This window comes from Nicotiana tomentosiformis, chromosome 2, assembly GCF_000390325.3.
Source record: "Nicotiana tomentosiformis chromosome 2, ASM39032v3, whole genome shotgun sequence".
Taxonomy (NCBI): Eukaryota; Viridiplantae; Streptophyta; class Magnoliopsida; order Solanales; family Solanaceae; genus Nicotiana; species Nicotiana tomentosiformis.
This window is the reverse complement of record NC_090813.1, coordinates 91,493,569-91,513,414: the sequence shown is the minus strand read 5'-3', so window position 1 is coordinate 91,513,414 and position 19,846 is coordinate 91,493,569. Positions and strand designations below refer to the sequence as shown.

Here is a 19,846-nt window from a genome sequence, read left to right as displayed (position 1 = left end):
AAATTGTTAAAAGATGAAAATAAATTTGAAAATCCACTATTGACAAGAGAATTAATTACCTGTCTCATGTTATTGTGTTTATCGTTGCCTCATGAAAATCCATAATGTACCATATCATTGGTATATTGATTATAGCCCATAGTAAGTGTCCGAGTCGATCCCTCGTCACTACTTCTTTGAGGTTAGGCGGGATACTTACTGGGTACGCGTTGATTTACGTACTCATGCTACACTTGCTGCACATATTTGTGCAGGTACACATGTTTAACAGCCTTGTGGGCGCAGAGGCGCGATTATGGCGGGGACTTAGGTGAGCTGCATTCTATACGACGTTCCGCAGCCAACAGAGTCTCCTTCAGAGTACTTACATTTTTCCTGTCCAATTGTATTTCGGACAGTTGTTGTATTTTATTTTACATTCTTAGTAAATGCTCATATAGTTGTGACACCGGGTTTTGGGATGATTATGGGTTGCACTGTATTAGAAATTCTTTTAAAGATAGTATTACGTATTTTGTAAACTCCATCTTCTGCTATTTAATTGAGGGGAATAACTATGAATTCAAAATATTAAAATGAGAATTTACTAATTATTGGTGTTGGCTTGCCTGACAGTAGTGTCCGGTGCCATCACGACCTTTCAAAGATTTTGGGTCGTGACAAAATCATTACTCCATCCCTCACAGGTTCATTGGATATTCGATGTTTGTACTCATTGTTTAATAGATTGTATCGCTTGATGTAGTTTAATAATATTTTGTTTCTTGATTTAATTGTATAGTATTGTATGATAACAAATAAGTTTACTAATACCCTAATTACTACAAGTATTAAATTTATCAACAATTACAAAATAATTTAAGATATCTCAATTTCTTAATTTATCACCAATTATGCCTCGTAAATATTTTAAGATATTAAATTCACCAAAACCAATAAAAAGGGTCTTAGCATAAAAAAGGTAGGTGAGAATGCTAAAAGGGATAAATAGAAAAATGAAGCGCCAAACAAACTAGATGTCTAATATTGATTCGTAGATTTAGATGTTATTTTGGTGATTTAATTGCCCAAGCAAGTTCATATGATATTATTACACTTGTGTTCATGTTTGCTTTGGAGCCCGATGTAAGATGAAGTTAAACAGAAAGATAGAACAATGAAATAACAAGTAACATAACTGGGGAAAAAAAGAACGTAACAATCGAATCACACCAAATGAGTCTGTTACATAAAATGGGTCTTTTCGTTATTACATACCAACGAATTTAACAATACAATACAATAGAATTTTAGTAACAACTAAAATTGTTACTAAAATAGCAGATTAACGAGAAATCATATATAATGTCTTCACCAACTAGTATACATGACATATTCACATGCTTGCTTACCAAACACAAGAAAATATGAGAGAAACACACTCATTTTCCCATAGGAAACATTTTTTTGAAGATGTTTTTCTTCATACCAAACACACCCTACATGGCTACATCCCTTCAGGAAATGGGATGGATTCACAGCAATGGTAATAGCCATTGTCACCATACACAAACCTTTGTGAAAGATGAGCTTCACGTAAAAGACACTCTCCCCATTCTTCCGAGCCATACTGACCAAAAATTGCTCGTGCATCAAAGGAATCAGCATTTCCTGATCTATTTTTGCTACCAATTAGAGAACAGTAAGTCAGTGGCAACCTTTAACAACAACGACAGTTATGCAACCGGTAGCATCATGCTAGAGACTTAAAGCCGACTAATAAACAAGACTATGCAATGAAAGAATTAAAAATGGCACCTTCTGCTGTGTCGCGCATTCATTATAGTGGCATGTAACTGTATTAGAAGGGGCAGAAAAGGCTTATCAGGAACTTTTCAAAACATGAAAATAGCCACACACAAAAAAAAGAATATTAATTTTAGTAATTTTTATCACGACAATTTCATGGATAAGCTATACTAGCATTCTGGTATCAAATCAAAAAAGGAAAAAGGCCACCAGAGACTATAGAATACATCTTGATAAGTAACTGTATCAAGTGCAAGTCTAAAAACAGTTTTAGGGGGACAAGCATAATGAGCATTTCTCAAAAGTAACCATAAAAGTGAGAATATAATTGAATAAGATGAAGCATAAGTATTTAATACTTGATGCCAGAGCAGAAAAAGAAATGAACACCACACGAAAGCACCAGCAAGAAAAATGCAACTGAAGAAACAAGTTCCAGGCATATAAATTTGGAATGCAGGAGGTGAGAAATGAGTTACGGTTCGAGAGTTCTGAATTCAAAGAGGTGTCAGAATTAAAATGGATGCAGCCATATTGACTCTTGGTAGTGAATTAACTGCTTCCATTTCCAAAATAGGGTCGAACCATTTCTGGTTGTATTAAGAGATCCTCTACCGGGTGCCTTATGATTTTAGGCCCTTGCTTTTTTAGGATAGCCAAGAAATCCCCGGGGGCCAAGTGGTGCAAAGTTCGGAACTCGGTAGATAATGAGCCCGCCCCTCAATCCTTCTCCGCTTAAATATCTAGCTTTTGTACCACTAGACCAAAGCCCTGGGGCGCTTTTAAACGCTTGCAATGAATAAATTGCTTTTATGAGAAAAGAAAGTGGAAGGGTCGGTGGGGGAGGAAGAGCAAGGAAGAAGCAGCACTAGATTGAATGGTCAAAGTATTTGAACACAGCATCAACAGAAATAGAGTCCTAATGGACAAACAATAAAGGCACTGCCAACCAATTAACCAGAATACAGAATTAACACCTTGAAAGCTATACCTTTAACTTCCGGTTTGCATCTTTTTCAAGAACAAGACCAGCTTCAGTGAACGCATCAATGATGACCTCTAGAAAGACTAAGGAATGACAAATGCAGGTAGTAATTTCCCTTAGAAATGACACATGCAGAGAAATTAAAATCAGTGGGTACAGTGAAGAAGATGCCAGAAATGTGGATACGACAAGCACGTAAAAGTCGGGCTTCACCACCAATTACTTCCACAGGAGCATATACGACATAAGCTTTTGCCGGAGACCCTCTCATGCACTCCTGCAGGGTAAGAACAAATCTGAGTTCCGGCCAAGAAAAATTGAGACCTTGTGAAATCTCATTAGAAGCGACAGCCCAGAAACATCCAGCATCTAAAATCTATATGATATGTAGTCTCTCACTCTCACTCTCTCTGACACACACATACACAGACCAACAATTGAAGAAGCAAAAAGAAAAAGAGATTGGTGTCGCATGAAAAGGTAAATGAATTCTCTAGATACAATATAAGTGGGTCAACATTGCTACCAGTGGCACAGTTGAAGGCTCTAATACACATTTACCAATTGTTTGGTTCGGAGTTAAAAAATTACAGAAGTCTATTTGCTAATTCACATTTCCACTCTCATGCGTTAGTCTTTTTTTTTTTTGGTAATACTTTTAACTTTTAAGCATATAAACTCAAGGCAGGCCTGATCTATGTTTCTTCATCAATTCGCACTGTTTCGCTACAAAATATTACTACAACTGTAATATCACTACTAATTCTTGTATCCTGTTTGGAGAGGTTTTCTTTCTTGTTTTAGTGTTTCCCCAAGCCATTAACTTATTAGCCCATAAGAGAAAATCATCAAACCACAAGAAAATATTCCAAACTAGCAAACTGCTATAGCACAACAAATAGACATCAGAATCCATAAAATAAAATCTGAGTGGACCGTATGCATTTTTTTGATAAACACATACTGCAAGCCCGGCAATTACTCTCCAAAAAGGAAAAAGCCAAAGAAAAAGTCACTAGCGAAGTACAACTAAATTGATTAAGTTAACTCGCGTTATTTTACTTTGCACAACAAAATATTGAAATTTTGTGGTGCATGGAAAAATTACATCACATTCAACACATGTATAGTTATAAAAGGAAAAAAGGAACAAACACGTCAGGTGGCAACTTAAATTTATTCGAACCTTATAGTTGGACATTTCAAGTATCTCTAGTATGAGATCTATCATTTTGTTTTTGAAGTAAAAGATAAAGTGCAAGTTAAATTCAGACAATATTTAATACTGAAAAAACAAAATATAGATGATCTTCATGCATATGAACCTAAACAATATAAAAACATTAGTTTCTGTAATACAATATGAAAATTTCCAATTTGACAATTGCTAAAATTTGTGAATACTGAAAGGTGACTTGCTCTTAGATGTCTTCCCTCGATGTTCATTCGAGAACTTTGAGCCGAGGAGTGATCCTTTCCTACTTTGCTCTTTTGGTGACTTAAACCAACAATCTTACGGTAGGTGGAGATTCCTCACCACTAGTCTATCCTTTCATTGTTTCCTTTCACTCCTCTGTTACTTTGTTCAATGAATCCCAGATCCTTTGCTGCATCAAGATAGCCATTAATGGTGAAGTGCATTTGCTACAGCAAGAAAACCATTAATCACCTTCTGCTCAATCTACAACATTTTTCCATGTTTCTTCGTTATTGGACTCTACTACATGAGATGGGATGAGTAGTGGCAGGCGGTGTTTTGATCATTTTTCTTACGGAAAAGGGCCAAAACTACCCCTATTGCTTGGTAAATGGTCTAAAATTACCTTGCATCCACCTTTTGGTCCATAAATACACACGATGTTATTTCTAGGCTTAAAATTACCCCTCCCGCTAATGGCGCAATAGGTGTGGTCCCATTTAATGCGTTGGCAACATATTACTAGGCCACGTGGCTATTTATTGTAGTCATTACATCCGGGTATAATATACACGCCCTATTATTTGACCCGTCCCAATAATAGGTTATCCACTTCTTGTGCGTTAACCTATACCTTTTTATGCAGACGATTAGCAACAGATGATTCACCCAAAGATTGATTACAAGCAGATAAGCAAATACGAACTCCACGGATAAATTTCAAAGGAAAGGGTTATAATGCCACTTAAATTGTCATAACTAAACCAGCTGTGTACAAAAAAAATTAGCTTCAATAAGGAGATGATATAACTTACGCGGATAAGAATTAACATGTAATGGTTATCAACTATAGCAGCCCGAAGTGCATAATTGTATAACTTGGATAAATACTTACCAAACCCTTCAGTCTTATAGACACAGGTCGGCTCTCCAAAGCATCAAGTACTTTTGGTGAGACACTCTGGTTTATTTTGAGAAGTTAGACACAGAAAAAGATATTACAAAGGGACAAAATAGCCATACAAGTAGAAATGTTTACCCGCAAAACCTGAGCAGCTGCTTCAAAATCGTCCTTATTCCAAAGCTTCAGCATGAGCACAGTCAAGTGGAATGTTTTTGGATTAATAAAGATGGACTTCTCAATTCCCAACTCTGTTTGAGTGGAAAAACATTGGTGAATTTTGTCAGAGATTAAGAAATAGAAGCACTGAGTCCCCATGCTAGGTTGAAAGATAGGGATAGATATTATAATAAACATAAGGAAATGAAGAGAGAACAATTTTCATCTTTTACAACAACATTAGTACATGAATCATTTTTCTCTTTTCATCTTTTAATCAAGGCAGAATACCTAATAACCCATAAACTTGGCACGAATTATTAGTAGCACATCTGAACTATTCGTAATATTAATTACTCCTCGACTTGGCTATTTGATAGTCCTTATCCCCTAAGATGCTGACATGGCAAAGAGTTTAGGTGCGTGCAAGTGACGAGAAATTGAAGAATCAGCTAGAGGTGGGGTATTTTCCACCTGTTACTTGACAGTCATATACAATGGTTTATTTATTCCAATTGTTTAATTCCCCTAAGATGCTGACATGCAAAGAGCGTAGCAAGAGCATGTATGTCACTTCCAAGAGATGAGATCATCCAGGGGTAAAATGCTGTCAAATATCCAAGTGCATAGGATAATTAATACTATGTGCAACTAATAACCCGTGCCAAGTTTACGGGGATTTTAGCTAACCTGTCCTTAAGAAAAGTAACACAGTACGTAGATCTTATACCTAATAGTTCTGAAGCCTTTGATTCTGAGGTAGGGGACTTGGACACTTCAGTAATTCCAAGAACTGAGCTCTGAAAGTTGATGAGTTTGTTTACCAGTTCAGGATATATGGCTAATGGAAGCGATACAAAGTGAGAGTAGTCCGGATTTTGGCTTTCAACTGCCTACAGGAAACAAAGAGGCAAAAATAAGACTTGGAGGACTAACTCAACTTTAATCCTGAAAGAGTTCCTCGACAAAAAACAGAAGTCAAATAAAGTGGCCTTATTTAGACGTCATGCTATATTTTAAACAAATTACTGGCTAAAATATGGCTGTTTAGTCAAAATTTTATCCTTAATAGAATCAATGGAAGCAAAATAGACAGAATAGCCTTAGTAAAGACTTTGTTGATTAATAACTTTGCAGCACTGAATGTTCAAGCAGAAATGAGATCAATTATAAGAGATATAAGAGCAATTCAGGCAGCGTAGACATGAGATTATTCCTAACAGCAAAGCGGAGACCTATAAATCAGTATATGCACTTTCAATAAACTAGGCGTCTGGGCATATGCTTCTGCTGCCACAGATCCTACTTCCGGGTGCTTTTTCTACATAAAAAAGTACTATGAACTATAAAAGCCAGATGAAAAGATGCAAAGAATTCACTCCAAAACCTATCCCCTCCTATGAACGCCACAGCTCTTGTATTCTTATGAAAAGGGAACCCTAAGTATTTATCGACTACTCTTGGTTGGGTAGGATGGTCTAATTCCATTTACCGAAAAAGAAAATGGGCCTGAATGATCAACGAATATAATATATACCATTTGTTTCACAGGCTGTCGATCCATTTGATGGATTGGACCTATAAAAGCAGAACAGTGAATATTAGAATCACAAATCCAATGTAAAATAAAACATTTAGGAGCCATATTCAAAAGAATCCAAAGATAAAATAAAAGCACGGTCTGAACCAAAAAACAGTGTTTGCAATAGGGCACTCCAAAACATCAAACTATGCCAACACAGGATCAAGGTCATGGAGAACAATAGAGAAATGATCAAATGGACACTTATAAAAAGTCGAAAACTTCCAAACGCCAGGTATAAAGGGACTTCAGATCAAGTTGATTTAAAATTCTTGTACTTATGCAGACATAAAATGTAAAAACAACCATGTAAGGGTATGAGTTAATACCAGAAGACTGAGAAGGACTAGAGCCTGAAGGTGCACCCCTAGAACGAACATTTGATGATCCTGATCTACTCGGTTCCACATCCCGTTGCAGCTGGTTTCCACAGCCGCCACCACCACCATGTTGCTGAGGCTGCTGTGGCGGTGCCCGTATCCAAGCAGTACCACTGCCGCTACTAACATCTTGTTGTCGCTGCTTCGGTGGTGGTCGCGCCCAAGCAGTACCACCGCCACTACTACCATGTTGCTGTGGCTGCTGCTGCGGTGGTGGCCGGGGCCAAGCAGTACCACCGCCACCACGACTGACCCAAGCAGTACCACCACGACCCGGATTCTGACCAGCTGTAAGGTGCTGACCCGTACCCTGCTGATTATAAGGAGCCCCACGACCCTGATATTGACCCGGACCAGATGCCCTTGGCTGGTTACCCCATTGCTGTGGAGGCTGAAATGGTGGCTGCTGATTGTATGAACCCATCTGGGACCCACCCCTTCCGCCTCCACGGCCTTGCTCCTGTTCGGAGTTACCACCACCACGGCCTCGGCCACGACCACGGTTACCTCCACCGCCACCACGTCGGTAATTTCCACGGTCCATTTTCCAACTTCAGTAAATAAAACAACTGTAACTTTTCAAAACAAAAAGTATATATGTGCTCCTTTTTAGTTGTCATATCTTGCTTATAGAGTGAAAGTAAACTTAGATCGACATTTAAACTTTTTGTCGTAAGAAAAATTATAATTTTTAGTATTTTTATTATAATTTTTAAGAATGTAAATTTTAATTTTATCTCTAATTTAACTTTAAAAATTAATTAAATTAACTTTCGAAAAGTAAATATTACAACAATTTAAAACGAGAGAAAGTAGAAATGACTCAAAAGAAAAAGCTCATATATGCAACTGCAGAGGAACTAGTTGTGTACTTGTGGAGAGTAAAAGACTAAATATGGTATATAGAATAGAAACAAAGGAATATTAAATGGAGCAAAGCCGAATAGCTTAATAGACTCCTCTAATTATTTCAATTTGACATCTCGCCTCTTACATCACTTGTTTTCATCTAAACAATTCTACTTAATAAAAAACTTATTTTCTTAAATCCCCTTGATCGTTAATTAAAGTTATGTGGTATTTATTTTGTTGAGTCAGATAAAGTGTGTGGCTCCACGCTTTTAAAAGAGACAGAATGCAATAATTTTGATTAAAAAGTATTATAATCAAAAGAAAACTAACAACGTAAAGAAAAGGAAAATAATTTAAAATATTCCCCAACTCCTCCGCACCTACATCTTCTTTCCCGAAGCTTCGCCCTTCCGAACCCCCCACCCCAAACCCAGTTTCTTTCCCTCCCCTCCCTCCTCTAGTCATGAACCCTCAACCCTCCAACCTAGCTCTGCAATGGTAAAGAAGAATGGAAAGAATATAGATGAGTAGGGATGGCAATTGGGTAGGGCAGGGCAAACTGTATGACATGCTAAGCTTTTGATCTGCCATATCCTGTCCTATTTAACATTTTTCAAGTTGTTGTCCTGCCCTGCCCTTCCCACCCTATTAGATCATGTCTTGCCATGTTTAGACTCTCTTTCATTTTTTAATTTTTTTCATTTTGTAAGAATTATTTAAGTTTTTATACCTTTTGACCTTTTTAATAAAGCTAAAACTCCTTACCTATCATGTCCTTCCCTGTTCAAAATTTTCTTACAACGTGTTTTGACCTGCCTTATCCTACCATGCCCCGTTTAAGTATTGCCATGCCCTATTGCCATCCCAATACATGAGGTTTAACAAATATACCCAAAATTTAACAAACAAAAATACCGAAGCCTTCTCTTTAATTTCTCTCTAAGATGAATTAGTACCAAATAAAGAGGGAGTGGAGATGCGTTTATTTGTATTTTATGAGCTTCCAAAATGAGTTCTATTCCACTGGGAAAATAGCAAGTTAAGAAGATTTTTTTGGCAAAAACCATGATCTGATTCACTGCATTTTGATTTATACACTCTCTCAACCATCATATTGGGCTGGTGCCTCTTTTGATTTGTACTAGCTATTATTTTGGGCAAAAACCTCAAGAGCAGGCAGATCGAATTGGGTCCTGACACCCACAACCACCAATTACATGTACACAAACTCATACAGTAATCAAGATTCTCTTCTTTAATTAATCTAGAAAATGGAGAAATCAAAGAGCTTGCAATCAAATGCACACACCATATATAAATAGTCATATCTTAAAACGTGAAGAATTTGAAAGTGTACTGCAATATATAATAGGATGATTATCCCAAGGCACAAGCATCAAAAGTCCGATTAAGGGCTAACGATCAAGTGAATGGCAGCCCATTTTAATTCTACAGAGCCAACTTAACTTTTATTTCCTAATATCCCAAAATTCTAAACCTGAGAAGCTAGAATAAGCATACTCGTATAAACTTTAAGAAACAGTTAACATATGAATACTTACCTGCAAGTATAAGGTCAAATATTGGAGAGAAATCACGAACAGGAAACCCTACGTTCTCGGATGAAAGACGAAAGTGAGAGTAAAGTAGCTATTCGTTTGTGTAAAAATAGTCATGTATAATTTTCTTATTTATTGTCCCGCTGGTTTGAGATCAAATACCACATATAAGCAGTTGTCCCTTTGTTTTTAACCTTATTTAACCTGATGAAATCAATGTTCAAGAACCGATTCAGAAGAGCAAATAGTAATGAAGAAATGAATTTAACTTTTTTATATTGACAACGAGATTTTTTTTAGCCCTGTCAGCGATATTTCACCTATAAAGCATAAATTGTACAATGCTAAATTATGTGGGCGTTTGGACATAAGAATTATAAAATTTCAAAATAGAGGGGGGGGGGGGGGGGAAGGGGGGGAGATTTCAAGTGAAAATGAAATTTGAAATTTAGAGTTGTGTTTGGACATGAATATAATTGGGGTTGTTTTTAAAGTTTTGTGAGTGATTTGAGTGAAAATTTTGAAAAACTTTTTGGAGTTTTTCAAATTTTCGATAATTTTCAAAATGCATCTTCAAGTGAAAATTAAAAATTTTATAAACAAACGTTGATTTCGAAAAAAGTAATTTTTTTTGGAAAAAGGGAAAAACTTTCTTATGTCCAAATGGGACGTATCATATTTTTTAGGTTACTCATACTTTCAGTTATTATAATTAGGCAAAATATATAAGTTGGCAACCGAACTATGGACCAAATTCATGTTACGCACTTTTTATGGGCGAAAATAATATTACACACTCAACTTTTTAAAAGTGTGTCTAAGACAAATCGCTTTTTCTTGACCACTTTACCTAAACATGGGTAATGTAATGCACCAATAAGGTCGTGACACTTGTCATTAACATAAATAAATAAAAATTATAAAATTACACATATACCTTCATTTTTTTCAACCCCGTCTTGTAACAACCCGACCGGTCGTTTTGAGTTCTAGCGCGTCATTCAGCGGTTTGAGACTCTGAGCAGTTTCACTTCAGGTATTATAACTTGTACGCGTGGTCGAAATTTAATTTCGGAAAGTTCGGAGTTGATTTGGAAAGAAAAATTTCAATTCCGGGAGCCTTAAGTTGGAGAAATTGACTAAGTATGATTTTTGATTAGACGACCTCGGAATCAAGATTTGAAGGTTCCAACAGGTTCATATGATAATTTTGGACTTAGGCGTACGTCCGAATCGGGATTTGGATTACCCGGGAGCGTCTCGGCGCCTATTGTGGAAGGTTGGTGTTTTGGAAGAATTTTATAAATTTGAGTTGAAGTGCATTTCATTGATATCAATATCTGTTTTGGATTCCGAGTCTGGGAATAGCTCCGTATGATGATTCCGGTCTTAGGAGCGCGTCTGAAATTGGATTTGGAGGTCCGTAAGTCATTTTGTGGTCATTTGGGCGAAAGTTGGAAATTTGGATAATTTTAAGAAGTTTGACCGGGAGTGAATTTTTTGATATCGGGGTCGGATTCCGATTCCGAAAGTTGGAGTAGGTCTGTAATGTCAATTATAACTTGTGTGCAAAATTTGAGGTCGATCGGACATGATTTGATAGGTTTCGGCATCGATTGTAGAAGTTTGGAATTTCAAAGTTCATTAAGTTTGAATTGGAGGGTGATTCGTGATTTCGATATTGTTTGATGTGATTTGAGGCCTCGAACAGGTTCGTGTTATGCTATTTGACTGGTTAGTGTGATTGAACGGAGTCCCGGGGGCCTCAGGTGAGTTTAGGATGCTTAACGGATCGATATTTGGACTAAAGAAAATGCTGAGGCAGTTGATACCTGGTGCAATCATACTTGCGTGAAAAGGGCCGCAGGTGCGGGCTCGCAGGTGCGACCCACGAGCTACAGAAGCAAGAAACGGAGGGCAGCCCAGAATCCGCAGATGCCGAAGATTGGGCGCACCTGCGTGAGCGCATGTGCGAGAGACATGGTCGCAGGTGCGGCTAGGCTCGCAGAAGCGGCCCTCCTTGTCCACAGATGCAGAGCCCGGCCAGGTGATGGAAATGCGCACCTACGAGGCATTTGCCGCAGGTGCGGTACCGCAGATGCGGCCCAAAGCACCGCATGTGCGAAAGTCGCTAGGCAGTGAGATTTTATAAAATGGGCTTTGGGCTTATTTTCACTTCATTTCGTCCATGGGAGCCGATTTTGGAGTACTTTGGAGTGCCATCTTCATCAACTATAATGGGGCAAGTGATTTCTTTACATTTTGAGTTTAATACATGGTTTTTACATGGATTCAAGCATGAAAATTTGTAAAAATTTAAGATTTTGAAGAAATCCTAGAAATTGATATTCTTGAATTTTGATCACGATTTTAGACATGAAATTGAGAATAAATTATATATTTGAGTTCATAGTGCTATGGGTAAGGTTTATCTTTAAAATTTTTTGAAATCCAGGCACGTGTGCCCGAAGGTGATTTTTATCGACTTTTCAAGCGGAGTTAGAAATTGTTATAAATTGGATTATAATAAGTATTAGAGTGTATACTTATGAATTTGCACGTTTATTGACTAATTTTGGAGCGTTGAGTATCGATTTGAGTTATTGGAAGGGCTTGAGAGCCGGTAATGGAACTTCGGAGCGAGGTAAGTCTCTTTTCTAACCTTGTAAGAGTGAATTAACCCCATAGGTGAATTAAGTTATATGTGCTATTATTTATGGGGGCTACGTACGCACGAAGTGACGAGAGTCCGTACGTAGCTACTATTCCTATTTATGTCCGGGTAGTTTTAGGTTTACACCATACTTTGTGGACACCGTTATTTGATTATATTTGTTAATTGTATCAAATGAAACTAAGTCGAGGATTTAAAGGATTTAAAAGCTTCAAGTTGAATTGTCTTTATTTTGAAAAGAATCAAGAAAGAGTTATGATTTATTGATAATTTATATTTGGCCGCGTCGCAAGTATGATCCGTGAGCGGGGTAATTCTTTCTACTACTCTCATGGGAGCGGGCCTTTTTGCCTCGGCAGGTTAATAGATGCATCTATGGTTCGTGTCGTTTGACCCTCGACAGTGCACAATTACATTTATGTTGGATCGGGCCGAACGTCCTCGGTGGAATTTTATGCGTGATAATAGAACTGGAAGTCCCTTTTATAATTGGTATAAATTCATTATTTGAAAGATTATTTGTTTTAAACGAAGGAAATGATTTAGGTTCTTAAATATGGTGATGAATTGTTCATTTATTTCTTGTTCTGAGTTTTATTGTTATATATATCATGCTTAATTAGAATTTCATATTATCATATTGTTGGCCCTTAATAAGTGCCGAAGTCGACCCATCGTCACTACTTCTTCAAGGTTAGGCTGGATACTTATTGGGTACGTGTTGATTTACGTACTCATACTACACTTGCTGCATATTTTTGTGCAGGTGCATATATGTCTAGTGGCCTTGTGGGCGCAGAGTCGCGGTTATTACGGGAACTTAGATGAGTTGCATTCCACGTTACGAGTCCGCATCCAGCAGAGTCTCATTCAGAGTATTTATGTTTTTCTGCCCAATTTGTATTCCGGATAGATGTTGTATTTTATTTTATATTCCTAATTGATACTCATGCACTTGTGACACCGAGTTTTGGCCGATTATGGGTTGCATTGTATTGGAATTTTTAAAGATATTATTATTTATTTTGTAAACTCCATCCTTTACTATTTAATTGAAGGAAATATGATTTCAGAAATATTAAAAATAAGAACCAAATTAAGTATTTATTTTTGGCTTGCCTGACAGTGGTGTCCGACGCCATCACGACCTTTAATGGATTTTGGATCGTGACACGTCTCTTCCACCTCCATCTCTCCTCCATGGACCACCCGAAAAATTAGAACACACAATTCAACCCCAAAAATTAGGAGCCCAAGTGATTTAATACCAGAAAGAAATAAAAGTATCAAAAGCCAATAAGCCATGGCTCACACCGCCATATCATCACCACAACAAGGCTGTTGTTAAAACAAAATGCAAAAATAGAAAAGGTAGATCGAAAATAGAATAAGAATGGCCTTTTATCTACAACTCCTTGGGTACCATATCTACTGAAACTTATTTACATCAACAAAGATATAAATTGGCTATTTTCATTTATAGCTCTCTTTCAAAATTTTGTTTGTCATTCCCATGGTTGCCGTCATCACCACAAACTTTTAGAATAAAACATCCAGCCTTCTCTTCAACGTCAGAAGTTAAGAATCCTAAATCTGAGATAGAAAATCACAAAATCAAAGGAAAAAGAAAATGCACGCGATAGATGTAGCCGAAATTACTCATAGGAAAAAAAGCCATATTAATTGAAATATTTGCGATGATGACAAATTTTTATTAAGTGGGAATGAAATCAAACATATAAAAAAGGAGGCTAGAGAATGAAAGATATCGGAAGCTTGATATTAATGCAAAATATTTATATTTAAGAGAGTAGTGATTTTTAGAAAGAAAAAGAAAAGAAGGGATTTGGGGGTGGGGTGGAAAAGAGAGACAGGGGAAGGGTGGGGAAGATGAGAAAATTGCTGATACGTGGCATTAAAGAAATAATTATACAGTACTTTTATTGGTAGACGCGTTTCTATCGTGGTGTTTTACATATGCTGGGTCATGGTCAAAGAAAGTGTGTGTTAGACATACTTTTAAAATGTTGAGTGTGTAATATTATTTTCGCTCACAGAAAGTGTGTAACAGGGATTTGGTGCATTGTTCAGATGCCAACTTATGTATTTTGCCTTATAATAACAACAACAACATACCCCATATATTCTCATACTTGGGGTATGGGGAGTGTGTACGCAGACCAGTGTGTACGCAAACCTTATCCCTGCCCAGTGAAGGTAGAGAGACTGTTTCCAATAGACCTTCGACTCAGAAAAGTATGGAGGAGAGGAAGAAGAAGAATAAGAAGAAGAAGAAGAGGGAGATAAGGAAGAAGAAAAGAAAAAAGAGATGGGAGAAAAGGAGCGGGAGGGGGGAGAACAGAGTAACTAGCACCAAAATAGTGAGAATAGAGTAAGTAACACCAAAAGAATACCATAACTGAAATTTTAGAGATAGGGAAGTACATGCGTGCTACTAGTACTACCGGTAAGAAAAAGAAAAACTCTCAATTACGTGTTAATCTTCTACCCTAATTCTCAACTTCCACTTATTATAATATGAAGGTATTGTAATTCTCTCACTATCGGAGGGGTTAAATTCTAAAGAAATACTATTAAGTGTCTTTCTTATAGTTTCATTTAGTGGTACCGACGGTACAACAGTACTTGGAAAACAAAGAGAGCAAGAGTACAATATTTTTTTTATTAGCCGTATTTATGGATGGAACATTAAGATAGCTAAGAGGAAAATTAAAGGAATCTATTAGTAATTCTATAGGATAAATTAATGTTAATAAAGTATGAAATGATACTTAAAACAGTGAAGGTCAAGGGTATGTACCTCTTCAACAATTGCTCAAGTTATGTATAGAAAATAATTTATTTATATTAGGTCCACGTCTATTGTTAAATAGTTCATCTTTCTTTGTTAATGTCCATTCACAAACTTCTTGCCGCTCGAAAATTTGATGTTTGGTTAGTTAAATAAATAATTTCGATTGGCTCAACTCTCTGTAAAGTAGATTGAAATTTTTCTCTCTACTATACTAGTGACTTCTATTGTACTACTTCAATGAATACTGAATTTGGGCCATTTAGCTTCTAGTTTTGGGCACAAGGAAGAGCGCAATTGTCACGACCCAATTTCACCTATAGGTCGTGATGACGCCCAACATCACAGCTAGGCAAATCAACTAGTATTTAAATATATAATTATTTGTTTAAAAATTATCCGAGTAATTAAACTTGTCGTACTTGCAAAAATTAAGACAATATGAGAAATAAGATAAATTAAAATCCAAGTAAAATAATTAAATTCAAAAATTCTACCAGTGTGTGCCAAGAATAAAAAATTCTAAATATTGTCTGAAATAAAATAGACAAAATACAAATACAAGAGGAGACTCAAGGGCTGCAGAACGACTCAAGAAGTAACTCACCACTAAGTCCCAGGGTAGCTTGGGTATGCTTCGGTAGGTCCTCCGATAGTACCTGTCTCACGCCCTGCACAAAAAGTGTAACAAGCGTAGCATGAGTACGTAAACAACGTGTACCCAGTAAGTATCAAACCTAATCTCGAAGAAGTGGTGACGAGAGGTCGACTTTGACACTCACTATGGGTCAATAATATTACAATATAAATATTTAATTAAACATGATTTTTAGGTGAACAACAATAATTTTCTTAACAAGCAGAAATAATTAATTGCTTACATTTCAAAAAAATTCAATTTATCAATTAACTTCACAAGCAGCAATTAAAATATCAAGGTATCGTGTAATTATTATTATTAGGCATGATTTCTGCCGAGGTCGTACGACCCGATCTAGAGTATCGTGTACACTGTCGAGAGACGTGCGGAGCGATCCATAGATGCATCTATACTGTCGAGGCGTTCGGCCCGCTCCACAAGACAGGAGGACATTTTCTTATGAACCTCCAGAATGAGAAGTTATTATAGAAATTAACACATAGGATGTTCAATTTCTATTAACAATTAAATAATTTATACAAACTTCAAGTATATGAAGTTTCGATCTTTTACTATTTTCTCTAATAATTTACAATATAATTCCAGTAACTTAATTAAATAAAAGGAGCAATTATCACAAGTAATTCATGATTTGAGTCCTAAACTACCCGGACATAGCATAATTAGTAGCTACGCACGATCTCACGTCACTTCGTGCGTATGTAGCCCCCACAATTAGCAACAATTATTAATGTAATCACATATGTGGTAAATTCCCTCTTACGAGGTTAGGCAAGAGACTTACCTTATCTCAAAGCCCACTTCCCGATCACAAATCGCGTAAAATCTCAATTCGACGCCGAAAAATTCGAAACTATCCAAAAGTTATATAAAATAATTAATACATGCTCAATAATTTAAAATTAGACTATTAAATTAATTATCCAACCCAAAATGGTAAAATTCCCAAAATTCATCCCGGGTCTACGTGCCCGGATTCCGAAAATTTACGGAGAAAATCGTTACCCATAATCTTAAAAACTCAAATATACAATTTCCATCTAATTCCATAACCATTTCATGGTTAAAATATTATTTTTATACAAATCTAGGTTTTTCACCTAAACCCTTGATTTTCACAATTACAGTTTATAATCTACCCATAATCTACATATTTAACTGAAAGTGTATAGAATTAGCTTACCTTCAAGTTGCTAGTTGAAATCCCCTCTCAAAAAGCTTCAAGATCGCCCAAGAATGGAGAAAATGGGTTCAAACATGGCTGAGCCCCGATTTTAACACATTCTGCCAAGTAGTCTTTTCGCATATGCGGCTCCGCATCAGCGAAAAATGCGTCGCAGATGCGGATTCCCCCCTAAGCCGGCCTCGTCCGCTTCTACGGCTTGTATATCGCACCTGCGATGCGCTTCTGTGGTTGTACATGCGCATATGCGCCCAATCCGCTTCTGCGGTGCTTTTCACGCACCTGCGGCTGGCCAAGCGCAAGTGCGGTTGTAGCAGAAGCTGGAAGCTTCAGCTGCTGCTACAAGGTCCAAAATTGATCCGAGCCGGTTAACACTTGAGGCCCCCGGGGCCAAGCCCGAACATACCAACAAGTTTGAAATCATAAAACGGACTCGCTCGAACCCTCGGAACATGTAAAACAACATCAAAACTAAGAATCATATCTCAAACCAAATCAGTTCAACTTAGAAATTTTAAATTCTTCAAACTTACTCCGAACGCGCCGAAACAAACTTATACTGCTCGGAATGACACCAAATTTTGCGTGCGAGTCTTAAATCACCATACAGAGTTATTCTCAGGCTCGAAATTCCAAACGGACTTCAATTACTCCAAAACCTACCCTAAACCAAATTTAAAGAACATTAAACTTTCAAATAGTTGATTTTCACTATTAAGCACTGAAATACTCCTGGGTTGTCCAAAACCCGATTCGAACATACGCCCAAGTCCAAATCATCATACGAACCTATTGGAACCGTCAAATCCCGATTCTGGGGTTATTTTCTCAAAATGTTGACCGAAGTCAAACTTAACATTTTAAGGCCAACTTAAGGAACCAAGTGTTCCGATTTCAACCGAAACACTTCCAAATCCCGAACCAACCATCCCCGCAAGTCATAAATTAATAAAAGCACATATGGGAAGTTTTATTTAGGGGAACGAGGTTCTAAAAGTCAAAATGAGTGGTTGGGTCATTACAACAATGAGGAACCTAATAAGCCCACAAGACCCGTTTGTACAACAAAAAATTACAGAAATATGACACGTTTTGGGATGGTCTTTATTGTTGACCACGGCTTGTCCCATGGGCAGAATCTTAAGATAAAAAATATTAAAAATGTTGCTCATGAGGCAAAAAAGGGGCAATACTTGTTAAACTTGAAGTTTTATCGATGAAGAAAACAAGGGACAAAAATTCAAGACCATCCACTTTAAGGGCTATTTGTGTACTTCACCCATTGTACAAGGCCTCTAAAGCTCTTAAAAAATAAACGAAAACAAAGCAGCTACTAGTAAGGGCTAGCCACTTTTCAACCTGTAGTTGAATATTAATCACTCATGGAATTTCAAATTTCATATGTGAAACTCCATGACAATGGTTATTTCAATTATGGGGGCTAAAAAGTGGCTATTTGTCTACTATGTTAATCGAACAAAGGGTGCCGCTTTTTTTCTCTGATTCCTCCCTTTTTTTTTTCCAGATTTCAGGACCACACTGAGCCAACATTACAACTTCAAATTCTTAAATTTGGAAGATGATGCGTAAAGCTTTATCGACTTTCTCCGTTAACAAAATGGTAACTCAAACTAACAACAAATAGATGTTTCAAATTTGTTTTAACATATTATTAGAATCGATACTCTATTAAGCAACTTCAATACTAAAACTCCAAATTTTATAAATCCTGAAGTCCGTCGTCCGTCCAAAAACTTACAAATTTATGTAAAGGCGTATATAATGTCTTCAACACCGATTTACTATAAGCATACATGACATGTATGAACAATGTATTGAAAGGTATTCATAATCTCCTCGAAGTTCATCGGATGCATGTTTGGAACTTCGTTCATCTTCCCTATGAAAACGCAACTGTTTTGAATGGTTTGAAGTAAACCTTGTTTCAGCTCGAAATTACTGGCTGCAATTGGAAGTGGTCTAACACTTGACAATCCTTGATTGTATACTGGTCTGGCGTAGTCACTCAATGCTATACCAAGCCTTGGTACCGCATTCTCGAACTTGTCTTCAATCAAGGGTCGATTTAGATTGAATCTTCGACCCCTATTGTCTTCGACGGTTTCCTCAGCAACTCTATGGGCTGCCTCAACTAGGGGTGGGCATAAAATCTGAAAAATCGAACCGAACCGAACCGAACCGAACCGAACCGAATTGAATTAATTTGGTATTTCGGTTTCGGTTTTTTCGGTATTTCGGTTTATTTCGGTACATAAATTACGGTATTTCGGTATGGTATACGGTATTGGGTTTTTGATATTTCGGTACCGAAATAGTTTAGTCCAAGCCCAACTTTATTTTTATTTTTTAGCAAAATAACCTTAAAACCCACACCCCAAAAATCCAAAACCAGTAATTCCCTAATCCCTTACCCTTACAAATTTAAGTCAGGATTTAAGTGAGGATCACCCATCTCACGAGGTGGAATTTCAGGACATTCTAAAGAACAAGAACTTGAATTGCAGCTACTCCTGATATTTTTCCCTAAGCTTAAAAGGTTATGTGTTCCATTGATATTTAGAGGACCATACTGTGAATCAAATGATGGAGTTGAATGTGAAATCTTGAAGGGATGAATATCTATTGAGCTCTGCATTAAAGCAGAGGATGAGCCTTGTATCTTCTGAAGAAGTCGAGGTATCCAGAGATGGCGAATCATGTATTGAAATGCTGCACTATTGGAGTCAGTCTTCAAATGCCTAGCTTGTTTCTGCACCCTTGTTCTCCAGTAATTCTTTATTTCATTATATGTTCTGGTAGATATTGCGCAATATTTAACCATCTATACCATTGTCAAGGAGAATCACACCAGTTATTATGGTGAATATGTATT

The 19,846-nt window shown here is 37.0% G+C and overlaps 1 protein-coding gene and 1 long non-coding RNA gene across 5 annotated transcripts in view; both read right to left on the bottom strand.

Moving 5' to 3' along the window:
• LOC138906603 (uncharacterized) overlaps positions 1 to 10,539 on the bottom strand; it is a 36,357-nt gene extending 25,818 nt beyond the window's left edge. Inside the window, exon 1 of the long non-coding RNA XR_011414096.1 lies at positions 10,498 to 10,539. This is a non-coding gene — a long non-coding RNA (uncharacterized lncRNA). The remainder of the gene's footprint in view (positions 1 to 10,497) is intronic.
• On the bottom strand, positions 1,207 to 7,897 carry LOC108949238 (glutenin, high molecular weight subunit 12-like). Of its 4 annotated transcripts, none has more exons than XM_070195752.1 (9): positions 7,162 to 7,891; positions 6,788 to 6,828; positions 5,981 to 6,143; positions 5,230 to 5,342; positions 5,086 to 5,151; positions 2,960 to 3,050; positions 2,780 to 2,847; positions 1,798 to 1,835; positions 1,207 to 1,655 (listed from the first exon to the last, which is right to left on the bottom strand). In XM_070195752.1, exons 1-9 carry the CDS (start codon positions 7,754 to 7,756, stop codon positions 1,487 to 1,489), a joined length of 1,344 nt encoding a protein of 447 aa, XP_070051853.1. In that variant the 5' UTR covers positions 7,757 to 7,891; the 3' UTR covers positions 1,207 to 1,486. The 4 variants fall into 4 exon arrangements, with proteins under 4 accessions (XP_070051853.1, XP_070051852.1, XP_070051854.1 ...); XM_070195751.1 differs by having other exon boundaries at positions 1,207 to 1,664; positions 7,162 to 7,887; XM_070195753.1 differs by lacking the exon at positions 1,798 to 1,835 and having other exon boundaries at positions 1,496 to 1,655; positions 7,162 to 7,897.
• Positions 10,540 to 19,846: the final 9,307 nt, after the last annotated feature.